An 18,592-nucleotide genomic window follows, 5' to 3' on the forward strand; every position below is an offset into this window, starting at 1 on the left:
GGGCTCTGCTGTGGCGTGCGGGCTCCAGAATCCTTGGGATCTGTAGTTTCTGGCATGTGGACTCTCTAGTTGAGGTGCCTGGGCTTAGTGACTGTGATGCATGGGCTAAGTTGCCCTGCAGCATGTGTGATCTTAGTTCCCTGATCCAGAATTGAACTCTCATCCTCCGCAATGGAAGGCAGGTTCTTAACCACTTGACCACCAGGGAAGTCCCCAGGGGGTATGTTTTGATAAACAGAAATCTTAAATTTTGAAAAACATCCTTCATATAATTTTCTTTTGTGTTGCTAAGAAAGCTTTGCCTCCCCTGTGTCACCAAGATATTTTCCTAAATTATCATCTAGAAGCTATACAGTTTGGACTCTTTCTTGTAGGCCTGAGATAAACCTTGATATGTCTATACAGGACCAAGAAAAATGTTGCAGCTCACTGTTTTCTACTTGGATATTCTGGTGTAAGATCATCAGTTGTTGAAGACTTTTTTCTCATTACCTTTTCTGGGACTCCATCTGAAAATAAACTGACTATGTAGGTATGGTCTATTTTAGGATGCTATCCCATTTTACTGGTGTATTGGTCTATCTTTATGTCAATAACTATACTGTTCTATTTAACATTATAATACATTTTGAAACCAGACAGCCCAAGACATGCAATTTTTTCAAGATTGTTTTGACTATTTTAGACGCTGTGAATTTCAAAATTTCACAATCACCTTGTCAATTTCATCATAACTTATTACATCTGAAATATCCTATTTCCAAATAAGGTCATATTCTGAAGTTCTGGATGGACGTGACTTTGCGAGAAATATCATTCAATACAGTGTATCAGTCGGCCTAGGTGTTTATCAATTTTATAATTTCCAAAGTCTCACTTTTGATTTTGTTGATTTTCTGTTAATTTCCATTAACTTTGCAAATGTCCTCAGTCAATACCTTTCAAACATTTCTTCAGTACCATTTTTATCTTCTGAAACCCAATTATAAGATTAAGATCATATAAGTTTGCCTTCAAAACTCAGACATTCAATTCTTTTTATTTTTGCTTTTTTCTTTGGTTTCCAGGTTTTATACTTTCAACTGCCCTATCTTTTAGTTTACATCCTTTCCTCTGCATAGTCATATCATACTCTAGAATTATTTTGCTTTCCAAATGAACATTTCTCTGCTGAAATCCCCCCTTTTCATGCATGTTTTCTACTCTTTTTACTAGCTCCTTCAGCACTTTTATCATAGTTATCTCCCTCTGATAACTGCAACACCTGAGCAATCTCTGAGTTTGCTTCTGTTGACAATTTCCTGTCTGTATCAAATTTTTCTGCTCCTTTGAATGATTGTGTAAGTTCTGACTATATGCTGTATATATTCTGTAAAAGAACAGTAAGTATTAAAAATGGCAGTTGCCTCCCAAAAGGGGAATGCCTATTTTGTCAGGTATATAGAATGGAAGGTTAGTTAACATGATTTACAGTTGAGGCGGAGATGAGCTTTGTTACTGCTAGTTTGATTCACATGATTCTACTGGAATCTTTGTGCTTTTCATTTGAGCTGCCAGTTATCCAAACATGGGGAATTTCTCTCTGCCCTACATTCTGACTATATTTTAGAATTTCTGAGGCATTCTCTTTATATTCTGTTCAAGCCTTCTGAGTAGGTGAATTCTCAGGTAAACTGTATTTCAAATTACCATGCCTTGTGGAGGATACAACTGTTTACGTTGCTAAGACCAATAATGCCTCAGAAAGACCTTTCCTTTGTCTTAGATCTATTCTACATTCTTACCTTTCTAATAAATACACTGTTTTAAAAACCAGCACTCTGGCTGGTTGAAAAAAAGACAATATTAGGGCAGTAATCCAACATTTATTCAATTTCATTTCATGGCAAGTCTGTATAGAACACTGCACAAGAAAAGTTGTCTTTCTCTTTCATAAAGCCACTGAGTATTTACAGCATGACACTATTCTAGAAATAGATAATCTTGGTAAGCAGGATAATTAAAAAGAGTTCTTACATTATATTAGATATCTAGGTTGATATTCTAAAATCTGATTAAAAGAGAATTAGTTCAGGCTCCTACATGTTAGTCTGCCATCTCCTAAAACCCTGTTCTCATCAATAAACAACTGATGTAAGGAGAAAAAACTGGGAAACAGCATTCTCGTTTTTTAAAATCACAATGCTGAAATAGACACATCCATTTCATTTACATTTCATGACTAAAATTCATTCTTCTGCCTATACTTAACTAAAAGGGAAATGTTGTCTTGCGTGTCTTTAAAAACACAGGAAACAGTATCTGTGGATTTTGTCAGCTTAACCTCCTATTCTCAAAAGTCTACATGCAAAACAAAATTCATTGAACTACCTTACCCATTCATTCAAGTTATTAATACTACTATCTAACAGTGTTGGCAAGGCACACTTTGAAGGAGGGTATGGTTAGCTTCCATTACTTCAGGCTTAAGATAAGGGATGAAGGCAAATTCAAAAATTTCTATTTATAATCTCTTTTAAAACATTCATATTTTCAGCCCATGTTATTTCTAAGGGTAAAAGTTAAATAATGAAATTAAAATACTATTCAAGTAATATTTTTTGTTTTTAAAATAATTTAAAGTTGTTAATGTACCTGTAAGTTCTAATATGGAAGCACAAGTCCATGTTCTTCCTTGTGCCATCTTGCCCCCACATAAACTATAATTTTATTAACTTTATCTGTTTCCTTCTTACCATTCTGTGGTCCTTCACAACTTAGATTACAGCCTCCTTGAGGAACAGCAGTCAGGACTAGATACTGTTTCACAGATATGGTTGCATATGATGTGGTTGCACATGATGAAAATCAAGATTTTCAGAGGCATGAAAAAGATGTTTTATGGTTTGTACTGAAAATTTTTTTCAGTGATGTCAGATTTCAATCAGTGTTTACTGAAATGTTTCCCATGTTCACTGTTGCTTTATATAGCTAAACAGTATTGTATTCCATTTTCTACAAGTATAGAAGTCTTCAGAAACATTTACCTTTTTACAACCAGAAAGCTTTTCATAATTGAGATCTATGGTTCTACTATATAACCATCTTCCCTTAATTGCTCCCTCTTACACTTTAAACTTTTCCTTACCATCTTTTATTCTGGCTATGGACCCACTTCTTCTAAAAAGAAAAACCTTGTTAATTTTCTTCAGAGATTCTTTTGCAAATCAGCTGATCACTGGGCACCTTCCAGATGAGTGTTTTCTTCTTCTGAATTTTATCTGGGATCTGTAAACCATTCTTTATCTGCACAGATAAGGATTCAAGTAGAAGTACTCCAATTACTTGCATGTCCAGAGAGAAAATAATTTTGGTGGGTACATGTATCATAATTACTCTACACCTAGTTTTTCCGGATTGCTGTTTCTATCCTTTAGAATTGGGGTTCTACAAAGATTACATCCCATTAAAAAAGGTCCAACATCTGTTCAAGGTTTCTTTTTCAAATAATTATAATTTGCTATAAATGAAATCTTATGAAATTCTTGAGTGCAGTTTGAGGTGACTTTTATATTAATTATACTTGCTGTTATTCACAAACTTCTCAGCCTTGTGTAGGAACATTGACCACTGTTCTATACAAAATGCAACTGGAGTACATTTACCTATAGCTATTTTTTCTCATTCACTAGTAATTAAAATTTCACATCAGAGACTAAGCTTCATGAAACAAGTGTGAGCGAGCATGTGTGATAGACCATTTAGCGTAGTATCTGGCCTTGTGGCAGGAATCAAATCAATATCCACAGAATATCTTGTGCAAAGCTTATGCAATTAAAGTGCTCATGTGAATTCAGGTCTACTTCCCTTTAAAGTTGGATTCCAGAAGAAATAAATTTTATAAAGACTGTATGAAATGTATTAATATGGTAAACCTATTACTTCAAAACCCAATTCTAAAGGAGCTGTTGAGCATTGCTGATTATTTGGGGTCCTGAAACATTTCTCTTATGTAAGTGCTCCAAACAAAACACGAGTTTTAATGGTTTTAAAAATGTGAAAAATTGGATTTTGCAGACTGCTTGGTGCAGTTCTGGTTGCTTCTCTTTAAAAAAAAAAAGTAGAAAAAAAATATACAATTTTGTAGTCCTTTGGTTTTACTTTCTGGGCTAAAAAAGTATAGGCATAAATGTTTTTACATGATCCTCTTGAAGATGTCCTTTAAAATAACATCAAATGTCTTAATTCACATCTCTTGATTATCAGGATTCTTTCATGTCATAGTCAGCCTTGATTAAATGGTTGAAAACTTCAGAGCAGAATAAGTAACTTTCACGAATATCTCCCCAATCCCTGAGAATCATAATCACCAAAGGTATATTTTCTCGTTTCATCATACATCTCTGGAAAGTAGCCATGTTCGCTCATTGTTAACAGGGCAAGGAGCAGTGTCATAAAGGGTTAATCCATGTAAAGTGGCTTCAACCCGTAAAGAAATTTTCTGGAACAGAAAAGAAAATTACATATAGAAGTTTGTTCCTTAAAGACAGATCACATGTTCAGTATATTCTGGGAATATCTTGGGATCCGGAATGTAAACCAATTCTAATGAAGAACAAGAGAAAGATGGCTGCTGTACTGCCAAAAGTATCGTCCGTAGTACAAACAGAATTGTGAAAAATAAGCTTCTTTCCTCAGAAGTTCCTTGGTTTTCTCTGGTTTCTACGAAGAATCAATAAAACTAAATGTTGAGGATGGCCTATATAAATGTAGCCTGAGTTGATAAAAACTCTGAGAGAATATCTGCAAATTTAATTGTTTTACAACCCTATTTTCAAGGCTTAACCTTGCTAAAAGAACACTATTTCTCAAAGCACAGAAACAAATCACGTTAGAAGCTCCTCTTCTGGCTCACTCCTTAAGAAGTTAATTTTTGAAAAGGCGAGAGAGTTGCCTATAGAAAGTTTCTTATTCCACCAAAGGAAGTCTGACAGCATATATCTAATTCTATATTTTCTTACCTGAAAATCACGAATGTAAGTCAGGAAAAAACCAAAGAAGGAAAGTGACATAGACCATTCTGCTGCCGTAGTAATCATGTGAAGCACATAACCCTTAAGTGACAACAACAACAAAAAACAGTTCTGTGAAATTTCATTCATATGACCTCAAATAAAAAACCTGTAATATTTATAAACCAATCAGTATTCTGAAATATCAACCCTTGATTTATTTGACATATCTCTAGAATTAAAGGTGGACATTAAAGACATCCTAAATGACCTATTACATTTTCATTTATAGCAAGTGAAATTTTCATTCAAATAACTAGGAACAGGAGAACTTAACTCTACAACCAAGAAGTTACTGCCTTTTCCAAAGTCATGAGCCATTAAATGCCACTAAAAAAGTTTAAGTAAACAATGCTCAGGTTAATAGGTTGCTCAGTGGTATAAAGAATCCGCTTGCAATGCAGGAGATGCAGATTCAATCCCTGGGTCAGGAAGATCCCCTGCAGAAGGGAATGGCAACCCACTCCAGTATTCTTGCCTGGAAAATTCCATGGACGGAGAAGCTACAGTCGACAGAATCCCAAAAAGTTGGATATGACTGAGCAACTGAACATGAACACATGCAAAAAATGCTCATGACAAACTTGATACTACATTTTGAGCATTAAAATATGGATTCTGATTAGAAGTATCTAGTAAATTATTTCAGTTCTTACTTTGTCCTCAGGGTTCCAATGGAGTTTCTGAACTATATCAGCACCAAAACTGCCATTGTACAAAAGTGATGAGCAAGTCAGCACTATTAAAAAGAAATAAGTCAAGGAAGAATCTCAAGGAAGACCTGTAAGTTTAAGTTAAACTCAAAATTAAAAACAAGGGGAGGGAGGTGGGAGGGGGGTTCATGTTTGGGAATGCATGTAGGAATTAAAGATTTTAAAATTTAAAAAATAAAAAACTAAAATTAAAAAAAAAAAACAAAAACAAAAACAAATATCTTCAAAGATCTGAAAGGATCACACATGTATTTGTTTCCAAGGCTCAAAACCATTTTCTTAAAGACTTCATATTACATGGCATTAGTAAAATTTAAAATGTGCCCAGATTATTATCAAATGCTTTGCAGAGTCAGTTTCTCTTTGCTCAATAAAGTCTTAGTTCTATCATAAGCTTTTGCTACACAATTGTTCTTAAGGAGGGAATCAACTCATCTTTCCTATCTTTGAAGTGAGTATGATTAGGCTAGACATTATCTTTGTTTCTCACTCAGTTACCATGTCCCAAGTAAAAATTTGAATTTCATGATTCAAATTAATTTAGGATTCAGTAAACCAAGAAGCTCACCCACAAAAGGCCTGTTTACAACATGTCAACAGTGTTCACTTAAATGTTGTTGTTCAATTCCCTTTCAAGGATAGCCACATTTTACAGCAAAGGATACTGCTAAATGCACTTACTCCACACCAGATAACCAATAACAGTCTGATCCAAAAGACTTGTTTGCCATGAATTTTGGGCTGCATTTGGTAGGAAAGGATAGTCTGAACAAACATATATAACGAGCCCATACCAAATGTGAGCACAGCTCCACACACATGTACAGCAAAAAAGGTGGTTTTCTGAGAGGTAAAAGGAAGAAATAAGTCAATAAAAGAAACTACAAAATCACAAACACAATATTTAAAAACACAAGTCCAGCAAATTCAACAGGACATTCACTGAGTAGGAAAGCTATGTAGAATCTACAGATTATTTCCTGAGATAATTTTCTCTCAGTACTCAGCATAAACCTGAAAATTAGTCATCCAAATTACTTCATATGCCACTAGTGAAAACATGACAGTAATTACTCATTTACTCATGCTTATTTGGGTGCCACTTATGTGTCAAGCTACTGTTCTAAGCATTCAGATATATGAGTGAACAAATTAGATAAAAATTTGGCCCTCACAGCTTACGTTCAAGTGAAGGAAAACAAACAATAAAAAATAAACTTTAGAAATAATTCCATATATGTTAAATAGTGATATGGGTTATAGAAAAAGAGTAGAACAAAGTAAAGAGAACTAGGATGGCTGGGAATGCAGGAGGCAAGGAGTATCAACTTAAATTTAAATAAAATCTAAATACAATTTAAAGGTTCAAGAAATTAAAACATTCTTCCTTGTTTCTAGTTTGACTTGTTTTGATAAATTATACACTAAGGGATTAGCATAAATTGCAAATTTTTTCTCTGTTGCCTTACTCTTTGTTTTTGAATTAATTTATTGTTTTCCTTTGCCTTACTCTCATTAATATCCCCTTACATTTTACTTTTTACTATATATGCCCCCACTTAAAAGTGATGACAGTAACTCCCCAAAAATTCTATTATCAAAACCTTTGGTTGAAGTATTAGGTTGGTGAAAAAGTAATTATGGTTTTGGACCACTGCAACTAGGCTCAAACATATCTTTATTAATCAAAATAAGAACCATCACAATGATACATTTTTACCAATGAGAAATAAGTTTGTTTATTCCTGTAGCATAAAAATTCTTGCCGTGAGATTCAGTGAACTCTTGGAAAGCATTTTCTGCTTCCTGCTAGTTGTGGAAGCATTTTCCCTGCAAAAAGTTGTTGAGATGCTTAAAGAAGTTGTAGTCAGTTGGCAAGAGGTCAGGTGAATATGGCGGATGAGGCAAAACCTCACAGCTCAATTTGTTCAACTTTTGAAGTGTTGGTTATGCAATGTGCAGTTGGATGCTGTAGTGGAGCAGAACTGGACCCTATCTGTTGACCAATGCCAGCTGTAGGCACTGCAGTTTTCAGTGCATCTCATCTATTTGCTGAACATACTTCTCAGATGTAATGGTTTCGCTGGGATTCAGAAAGCTGAAGAGGATCAGCCAGGCAGCAAGCAGACCACCAAACAGTGACCATGACCAAGTCTGGCTTTGGGAAGTGCTAGAGCTTCCTTTCAGTCCAGCCACTGCACTGGTCATTTCCCATTGCTGTATGAAACCCACTTGTCATCGCACATCACAATCCAATTGAGAAACGGTTTACTGTTACATAGAATAAGAGAAGACAACACTTCAAAATGATGACTTTTTTTTTTTTTCAGTCAGCTCATGAGATACCTTACTTACTGAGCTTTTTCACTTTTCCAATTTGCTTCACATGCTGAATGACAATAGAATGGTTGGCACTGAGTTCTTCGGCAACTTCTCGTGTTGTTTTAAGAGGATCAACTTCAGTGATCCTCTCAATTGGTTGTTGTCAACTTCCAACAGCCAGTCACAGTGCTCCCCATCTTCAAGGCTCTCGTCTCCTTTGCAAAATTTCTTGAACCACCATTGCAATGTATGTTCCTTAGCAGTTCCTGGGTGAAATGCGCTGATGTTGCAAGTTGTCTCCACTGCTTTACAACCCACTTTGAACTTGAATAAGAAAATTGTTCATATTTGCTTCATCTAACATAATTTCCCTAGTCTAAAATAAATATAAAAACAGCAAGTACTAAGTCATTAGCAAAAAAAAAAAAAAAAGTGTATAACATAATCACATTTACTTAAGAATGTATTTCAATATCAAACAGCAAAGTTCAACAATGCAAAATCACAATTACTTTTGTACCAACCTAATACAGTTTTCTAAACTGATGCTGCCTGTGTCAGTTGGTTGACAAGATACCACACAGCAGGTGGTATGAGGGTATGACTCCCCAGTATTCACTGCAGCACTATTTTCAATAGCCAGGACATGGAAACAACCTAAATGTCCACTGACAGATGAATGGATAAAATATGACACATATACACAATGGAATATTACTCAGCCACTAAAAGGAATGAAACAGGGTCATCTGTAGAGACGTAGATGGAATGAGAGTCTGTCATACCAAGTGAAGTAAGTCAGAAAGAGAAAAACAAATATCATATAGTAACACATATATGTGGAATCTAGAATGGACATGTAGACACAATGGGGAAGAGGAAGGTAGGACAACTGGGACAAAATGGGATTGACATATATACACTACCATGTGTAAAACAGACAGTAAATAGGAACCTGCTGTATAGCACCGGGAGCTCAGCTTGGTGCTGTGATGACCTAAATGGGAGGGATGCGGGGTGGCGGGGGCGGGGAGGAGAGGTGGGAGTGCGGTCCAAGAGAGAGGGGATATGTTCCCTGGTGGCTCAGATGGTAAAGAACTTACCAGCAATGCGGGAGACCTGGGTTTGATCCCCAAGTTGGGAAGATGTCCTGGAGAAGGGAATGGCAACTCACTCCCATATTCTTGCCTGGAAAATTCCATGGACAGAGGAGCCTGGTGGACTACATACAGTCCATGGGGTCACAAAGAGTGGGACATGACTGAGCGACTACACTTTCATAGCTAATTCACTTCATTGTACAGCAGAAACTAACACAGCATTGTAAATCAATTACATTACAATTGAAAAAGTAAAATTTACATTAAAAGAAAAAAGAGGGTATGACTAAGGTAATAGAAGAGAGATTAGGTTAGGGGTTGGTTCTCTCCTATAAACAACTATGCTAATTCACATACAGTCTTTTTTAAGCTGAAGGTGTAAGAAGTCTCAAGTATAAAGAAATAAAGAAAACAAGTTATTTGGATTCCTTTGGAGAAAGTGCTACTTTGATAAGGTTTGGGATGTTTTAACTGGCAGTAAGTTACGGGCACTGGGAAGGGAAAAAAATCGTTACTATCACCTTGGGTCACAAAGGAAAAAAAAATTCAGCACCCATAAAACAATACAAAATGGTAATACAAAATGGTATCTTCTTGGTTCATATGAATTTACCAGTATATACGGATACAGGCTGCAAAAATGAAATTGATTTAGGGCTAAGAGCAGGATTTTTCTCCTTAAAAATATTCTCACATATATTTGTTGACTGAAAAACATGCACAAGATAAAAGTTGAGTGTGTGCTGTGTTTAGTTGTTCAGTCATGTCCAACTCTCTGTAACCCCGTGGACTGTAGCCCACAAGGCTCCTTGTCCATGGGGATTCTCCACGAAAGAATACTGGAGTGCCACACCCTCCTCCAGCATCTTCCCAACCCAGGGATCGAACCCAGGTCTTACTGCAGGCAGATTCTTTACCATCTAAGCTACCTTGAGAGTTACATTTTATTTGGAAGACTTTCTGAAGACTTCAAGTCCAGGAGGTAGCCTCTCAGATAGCTCTAAGAAACTGTCCTGAAGAGATAAGGAAGGAGCCAGATACATGTAAGTTTTGCAACAAAGATGACTACTATTAATTAAAGAAAACCAGATATCTCAACTTAGTTTTGTGCTTTTCTGTATATGGAAAGATGCAAGAGCCTGGGCTCACTGAAATCATTCCTTTGATAAGCACCTTAACTATCTATGTCCAGTATCCAGTCCCCATCCTGAGTCCCCTCAGGGTACACCGCTGGGCGGTGGCTGCAGTGGCTGAAGGCTTGGCAGCTGGGAGCCCATTTGTCTCCATCCTGAGTTTTCTCAAGGCTCACTGTTGGGGACGGCTGTAGTGGCTTGATGACTGTGATATCCTTTGTTTACTGACGTGGCAGGCAACATTTTTCATTCACATATTGGTGAAGCTAAATACAGATAAGTCTGATCAATGCCCACATGTGATCAGCACACAGTTCCATCAACAAAATCCCACAGTTATAAGAAAAAGAATGGAGAGCATTCACTACTATGTTTATAATCAGAATGGAGGTGTATAAAGCTGATTTTAACTGATAGTACTTCAGCTTAATCCATTTAATTTTGTCATTTAGAGACTAGGGAAACAGCAAAAGATCTTGAAATGGGCAACAGATACCCTTTCAATAGAATGCTAGAGCCTGTGGGAATGATTCTATAGAAATGTTAATTGTTCTTGGCTTTGATTAGGCTATTTTGCAGAGAGAACTGGTACAATGATAGATATTATGTGTAGAGATAAAAGTTAACTTATTGAAAATGCATAGTAACACAAGTAATCAATGTGAATAGAAAGGCGTACTGTGTCCCACTGAATGCAACTGACTTTCATTTTGTGAATAATGACCAGTTTTGTTAGTTTAGAATCTATTTGTAAATTCATTTGAGCATTTCTTTTCTGACTTATAACTGTATGGCACTTTGACTTCTTTTTGAAGTGGTTTGCAATATCGACTATTCCTCTCATTAATTAATAAATTAAATGCAATCTTTGACACATGTACCACAACAGTCTCAATTTTATCTTCTTTAAAAATATATTTAGGACTTCCCTGGTGCTCCAGTGGTTAAGAATCTGCTTGCAATGCAAGGGATACTGGTTTAACCCCTGATCCAGAAAGATCCCACATGCCACAGAGCAACTGATTCCATTGGCCACAACTACTGAGCCTACATGCACCCTATAGCCCATGCTCCACAACAGGAGAAGCCACTGCAATGAGAAGCCTGTGCACTGCAACTAAACAGCAGCCCTCGATCACTGCAAGTAGAGAAAGCCCTCACACAGCAACAAAGACCCAGCACGGCCAAAAAATATATCAATCAATCTTAAAAAATATATATATATATATATATATATATATATCAGAGAAGGCAATGGCACACCACTCCAGTACTCTTGCCTGGAAAATATATAAAATTTAACAAAAACAAAAACATACTCCTCGACAAAGACAAGACAAATTATAGAGGTATGTGTGTGATCAGGGGCAAATGTTTGCTACAGAAATTATAAACCCTGTAATCTTCACCTAAAAATTTTAATGAAACTTAAAAACTAGTCATGTATGGATGTGACAGTTGGACTATAAAGAAAGCTGAGTGCCAAAGAATTGATGCTTTTGAACTGTGGTGTTGCAAAAGACTCTTGAGAGTCCCTTGGACTGCAAGGAGACTCAACCAGTCCATCCTAAAGGAGATCAGTCCTGAGTATTCATTGGAAGGACTGATGTTAAAGCTGAAACTCTAATACTTTGGCCACCTGCTGTGAAGAGCTGACTCATTTGAAAAGACCCTGACGCTGGGAAGGCAGGATGACGAAGGCAGGAGGGGAAGGGGACGACAGAGGATGAGATGGTTGGATGGCATCCCTGATTCAATGGACATGAGTCTGAGTAAACTCCGGGAGTTGGTGATGGATAGGGAGGCCTAGCGTACAGCAGTCCATGGTGTCACAAAGAGTTGGACACGACTGAGTAACTGAACTGAATGATATTCCTTCCAAAGTCTCCTTGAAGATAAATTTTCTAGGAAATAAGAATGCCATGTGATAACAGAGGCATAAATTACAGTTATGCTGCCACAAGCCAAGAAAGGCCAAGAATTACTAAAAGCTGAGAGAGAGGCATGAAATAGATTCTCCCTCTGAGCCCCCAAAAGGGAACCAACTCTACTAACATCTTGATTTCAGGTTTCTGGCCTCCTGAACCCTGAGAGAATAAATTTCTCTCATTTTTAATATCCAGCTTCTGGTATTTTGTTATGACAGCTCTAGAAAATCAATATAGATTCCTGCCTAGTTATCCCTTCCAAGTTTTCCTGAGGATAAATTTTTCTAGGGTCAACTAAAGAATGTCACTCACCATCTGGACCTATGGGGATTAGCCCTGGTAATCACTCATCTTCAACACACTCTGAACAGAGCTTAGGGCAGAGATCTGTAATGAGGCACTCTGTGTGCTGGGAAAAACTGGCACAACAGGCCTTCAGAGATAATTTTCAAGAGATAATTTTATGAACCCAAATTCTTGTATCCTCTCATACTTAGAAAAGCACTAACTTAGATAGTCCTGCCTTATGACTAGCAGCAACTTTCTATGAGACGTGTGTTTGACTGAATATACTCTTTTTCCAGTATCACATATATGCTGATGGGAGTCCCCTTAACTTCTCTGGAGCAGTTCCCCATAGCTATCTCAGAGGATGCCTCCAGGCTATCGTCCTCAGTGAAAGTCGCTCAGTTGTGTCCAACTCTTTGCAACTCCGTGGACTGTATAGTCCGTGGAATTCTCCAGGCCAGAACACGAGTGGGTAGCCTTTCCCTTCTCCAGGGGATCTTCCCAACCCAGGATTGAACCCAGGTCTCTCGCATTGCAGGCAGATTCTTTACCAGCTGAGCCACAAGGGAAGCCCTCATAAGTCCCCAAATAAAACTGCAATTCACATCTCTCACATCTCTCACATGGTATATTTTTATTTCAGTCGACACACTAGGATGGGAAAAATTCCTAAACACTGAGGACACATATTTGTTTCGCTGCATTTTTTTTTAATTGTTTGGCTGTACGCTTGCAGGATTTTACTTCAACCAGGAACTGACCTCAAGCCCTCTGAAAGAGAATCTGTCTGCCAATGCAGGAGACGCAAGAGACGTGAGTTCAATCTCTGGTTCGGGAAGATCCCCTGGAGCAGACAGTGGCAACTCACTCCAGTATTCTTGCCTAGAAAATTCCATGGACAGAGAAGCCTGGCTGGCTACAGTCCATGGGAGCGCAGAGAGTCAGACATGACTGAGTGACTGAGCACACACATACAAAAACTTTGGCAGTGAAAGCACAGAGTCCTAACCACTAGACCACTAGGGAATTCCCTTGCTGGATCCTTTCATACACACTTGTTTTCAGAGAAATTAAATAATGTATTTTTTTAAGTCAGAGTTTTCAAAGGCCATATTGTAATTATTAGGTCTCTTTAAATGCAGACGATCACAGTAATCACAGGGAATTTTTTATCTATCCTGCTTAGTTCCTTTAGCCTCTCTCAGTAAGTTACTAAATATTAATACTTAATATGAAAGCATGTCTGTGCTAAGCACTATGTTAGGTGCTGGGTATACAATGGTGAATGAAACCACTGAGCTATACTTAATGGAGAAATATATCAACTTAAAAATTAAAAATAAATTTTAAAAAACATAAATAAGAGATTATACTACCAGAAGTACTGCAAAGAATTAGTTTCCAGAGGATTAGAAAACACAAAGAAAGAAAACCTGAAATTTACAAGAGGAAATCTACTGACAAAAAAAGACTGCCCTGAGGAAATAAAGTCTGCCTACATCTATCTAGGCTTGGTTTGTACTATGTGCAACAGAAGAAACAATGCATGAAACAGTTAAGTAAACCTTATTCAAGGAACACAGAAAGATCCCTGCTATGTATAATATAAGGACGGGCAATGATGCAGCATGAGGCTATACAGGTAGGCAGCAGTCAGATCTCACAGCACCTTTACGCAGCTTGGTAGTTTAACAAATTATTTTTTTTTCCCTCTCTTGATTTCATCTCTTTTCACGTGACCTTGGACCTGTGAGCTTTAAGCAGGGGTACAAGGAAACAGGAATGAGGTATATATATATTTCTAAAAGATTACTTTGGCTGCAGCATCAAATTAAAGGGATGTAACACTGAATGCAGAACTATTAGGGAGACTATGGCAGTAATCCAGAGGAGAGGTGGTAAAATCTAAACTGGCTGAGAAGGAGATGTAGAGACAGTTGGGGAAAAAAATGGAGAAGCAGATGATTTCAAGAAATATTTAAGAGATAAAACCAACAAGTCCCTATTTTAAAATAAAGTGCTTGTCTCTCTTCCAATTTAAGCTCTGCACCTATAAATCCTTTGTAGACCTGGTTTGTGTACAATTTTTCCTATATGAATCAACTAGAGTTTGTCTCTGCAAGAGAGAAGTGGGGAGAAGAGAAAGAGGCATTTAACTCACCATTTTAAATAAGCAGTGAAAGTTTACATTAGAAAGGAAGGAAGGAGAACTGTTTGCTATGTGAGTAATGCTACAGGGTTTGCTTATAAACAGGCAATGAAGCCATAAGTAAAAGATGTAGAGCATATTCATTCAACAGGTCCAAAGCTGCATGAAAATAGATATTATCAGGAGAAAAAGTAATTTGATTCAAAATTATAAGGTCAAAGAGACCCTTGTGATGAATGTGAATTAGAATGGAAGCTGAAAATAAAGAATGTATACAAATATAAACTGTTTTAATGGCTGAATGAGATTAAGGGAGAAAGGCAGTTTTGCATGGATGCTATTAGGAACTCCCACTGGAATTCACTGGGCTGTGTATAAAAGTATCAGCTACTAATAGAAGTAGCTATGTTAAATGTAAAGGTCACTTTGCAATCCATTTTTACTAAACAGTGATTAGAGAAATATTGTTAAATTGATCAAGGGATAACTGGAGCAAAGAATCACTATCCAAATACTAAAAACCTCCAAACACATTTTTAAACACTGAGCTATACAAACCAACTACAGAAGGCATGACCCTATTTGTGGTAGACAGCTAGCTAGCTGTCCACACAAATTTCTGTATCCCTTCCATAGTACAGAGTTGCCCTGGGAACTGCTGCCCAGCAAGATTTTATTTTCCAGCCTTTCTTGTATCTAGCAAAAATGAATGTGAATAGAACCATGTGAGTCACTGCCAGGTCAAAGTTTTTAAGAAGCAGGTGTGAATTTTGCATGTTCTCTTTGTTTCAGGCAGCTAGATGCAGAAGACAAAAGAGTCTTAAGGATTTGCAAGGCCCAAAGATTGGCAGTGTGTGGACTTTAAATCACTGTGGAGGATAAGCCATCTACCAACCAAAAATACCAGCATGTGATGCATCTATGTAAAAAATAAACTTTAATTGTGTTAGGACACTTAAATTTTGGACTTTGTTACAGCAGCAAGCATTACTCTAATATCTGCTTATGTATTATGCATTATGTAACTGGATGTTTAGGTTTCCTTTTTTAGCATGTATTTTTCTGTACTTCAGGAAAATACTTATGCTAGGCTAAAACACAAACCTGGAAGTTTGCCACAAGAGAAAGTCCTAAACAACTCAGTAATCCAAGTACAAGGCCAGCCTTGTTTAATCTGATGATTCGATTCTCTTCCGGATTCAGAGCATGAACTTGCTTATAACGAACATAAATGGTCGCAACACCTGGGAAAAGACAATCGGAAAAACAAAAAAGTAATAAATAACTAAGGAATAAAGTTGCCAATAAAGAGCTCACAAAAGTCAGTGGTATCTAGAAACATGGAGTTACCCCCCCCCCCCACTCCACCCCTTGACCCCACTGCACGTGGGATCTTAGTTCCCTGACCAGGGATCAATCCCATGCCCCCTGCATTGGAAGCTCAGTCTTAACCACTAGACTACCAGGGAAGTCTCAAGAAGCATAGTTTCCTTTTAAAGATAATCTGAAAGAAGAAAAAACAAAACAAGCAAAGAACCAGCTGTAGTTTCTAAAGAACTTTTAAGATTGTACTGTAGAGAAACGCAAATCAAAACCACAATGAGGTACCATTTCATACCAGTCAGAATGGCTGCGATCCAAAAGTCTACAAGCAATAAATGCTGGAGAGGGTGTGGAGAAAAGGGAACCCTCTTACACTGTTGGTGGGAATACAAACTAGTACAGCCACTATGGAGAACAGTGTGGAGATTCCTTAGAAAATTGCAAATAGAACTGCCTTATGACCCAGCAATCCCACTGCTGGGCATACACACCGAGGAAACCAGAACTGAAAGAGACACGTGTACCCCAATGTTCATCGCAGCACTGTTTATAATAGCCAAGACATGGAAGCAATCTAGATGTCCATCAGCAGATGAATGGATAAGAAAGCTGTGGTACATATACACAATGGAGTATTACTCAGCCATTAAAAAGAATACATTTGAATCAGTTCTAATGAGGTGGATGAAAACTGGAGCCGATTATACAGAGTGAAGTAAGCCAGAAAAAAAAACACCAATACAGTATACCAACACATATATGTGGAATTTAGAAAGATGGTAACAATAACCCTGTATGCGAGACACGAAAAGAGACACAGATGTATAGAACAGTATTTTGGACTCTGTGGGAGAGGGAGAGGGTAGGATGATTTGGGAGAATGGCATTGAAACATGTATAATATCATATAAAAAATGAATCGCCAGGCTAGGTTCGATGCAGGATACAGGATGCTTGGGGCTGGTGCACTGGGATGACCCAGAGAGATGGTATGGGGAGGAAGGTGGGAGGGGGGATCAGGATTGGGAACACTGTGGTGGATTCATTTTGATGTATGGCAAAACCAATACAGTACTGTAAAGTAAATTTAAAAAAAATTAAAAAATAAAACCAAAAAAAAAAAAAACAACCTTTCAGCAAATGAAAAGACTGCCTCAAAATTAATTTAAAAAATTGGGAAATGTTAAAAAAAAAGATTGTACTGTAAAACTACTATTATCTCTGTGTGACTGAGCAAGTTCTTTGCTTCCTGTGGGCCTCATGGTAAAAATATTTTGGAAAAATTTAGGAGGTGAGTTTGATGTTTTCTGAAAATCTCTAATAATACATGTTATATAAAGCACCAACTGGGGGTTTCCCAGGTGGGGCTAGTGGTAAAGAACACACCTGCCAATGCAGGAGATATGAGAGACATGGATCCCTGTGTCAGGAAGATTCTTTGGAGGAGGGGATGGCAACCATGTCAATATTCTTGCCTGGAGAATCCCATGGAAAGAGGAGCCTGGCAGGCTACAGTCCTTGGGGTCCCAAAGAGTCAGATATAAGTAAAGCAACTTCACACAAACTATTACATATGATTAGCATTAAAGTCTAAAGTAATTAGTTTGAAGAATATGGATAAGATAGAAATAGGCAAAAAATACCAAAGGATTATTTGCCTCACTCTCATTTCATTTCAAATTGCTACAACTTGGCTCAATCAGATACAGTAGTCAGTAACACAGGAAAAAAAAACAAAACCCCACTTGACTGTCCTTACTGGTTAAGAAAAGGCCAAATTAAACCTTCCATTGCAAAAATATTGCCAAAGAACTAAAAGTGTAGGAAACATAACAGAGATATACTCTTGTAGAGACATATTTCTGAAAACTTTAGTTCTAAGATGAACTTCTATACACAGAAATAATTTTTTTAACTTTAGTGTTTGCCCTGAGCAAATAATAAACATGATATGGAAAAATGCAAATATTTAAAACAATCACAATCGGTGGAAAAAGCATTATTTTAGTAAACCATTAATTAAAAAATTAACTCAAAAAATAATGAAAGGAATGTAAAATAGTATGGTAGAACTCCATTTCTATGGCATTAGAATATCACTCAAAAATCAAAACAGAGTTTCATAGCTATTCTCAAACTGCTCAATTGTTTATCTTAAAGGAATTCTGTTGAGGTTAATTGTGGTCAGTGTGTTGATAGCTCTTTGTCCTCTACTGGTTGCTTAAGAAATCCCCTTAGGACCTCAAGGAATATTTGGTTATACTTTACAGCTTCTATTTGCATGAGTAGTCAAGTAGCTCCATAGATATTTTTAAAAGATATATTTCCATAATTTAGCATTTCTAGACATTGTTTTTACTTTAAAAGAAACATATCTGTCACAATAATTTAGTGATGATAACCTTCCTTCAATGTAACTAGCAAGTAAAACAAGGAACCCAACAGCAAAGGGCAATTCAGCTATAAATTTTGATTCCCAAAATCATTCTTACTACTTACATAAAACTGCGGCGATATTTAACATTGCCCCAAACAAGCATTTTTCTGGAGCCACTGTACCAGTGTCACTAGAAAAAGAAAAAAGA

General features: G+C 37.0%; 1 protein-coding gene across 7 annotated transcripts in view; it reads right to left on the reverse strand.

The window, feature by feature from the left end:
• Positions 1–1,845: 1,845 nt before the first annotated feature.
• The window catches only part of DRAM2 (DNA damage regulated autophagy modulator 2), a 30,162-nt gene continuing 13,415 nt past the window's right edge, over positions 1,846–18,592 (reverse strand). For 3 of the 7 annotated variants that reach the window (XM_069599779.1, XM_069599788.1, XM_069599798.1), the window contains 6 exons: positions 18,507–18,574; positions 15,789–15,928; positions 6,430–6,607; positions 5,708–5,790; positions 5,001–5,093; positions 1,846–4,480 (listed from right to left, as the gene is read on the reverse strand). In XM_069599779.1, the coding sequence (XP_069455880.1) occupies positions 4,373–4,480; positions 5,001–5,093; positions 5,708–5,790; positions 6,430–6,607; positions 15,789–15,928; positions 18,507–18,574 (670 nt within the window). In that variant the 3' untranslated portion in view covers positions 1,846–4,372. Of the gene's footprint in view, positions 4,481–5,000; positions 5,094–5,707; positions 5,833–6,429; positions 8,463–15,788; positions 15,929–18,506; positions 18,575–18,592 lie in introns of those variants that run through there. The other 4 variants (XM_069599809.1, XM_069599814.1, XR_011258963.1 and 1 more) reach the window with 3 other exon arrangements.

The sequence above is a fragment of the Ovis canadensis genome, chromosome 1 (genome assembly GCF_042477335.2).
Source record: "Ovis canadensis isolate MfBH-ARS-UI-01 breed Bighorn chromosome 1, ARS-UI_OviCan_v2, whole genome shotgun sequence".
NCBI classification, from domain to species: domain Eukaryota; kingdom Metazoa; phylum Chordata; class Mammalia; order Artiodactyla; family Bovidae; genus Ovis; species Ovis canadensis.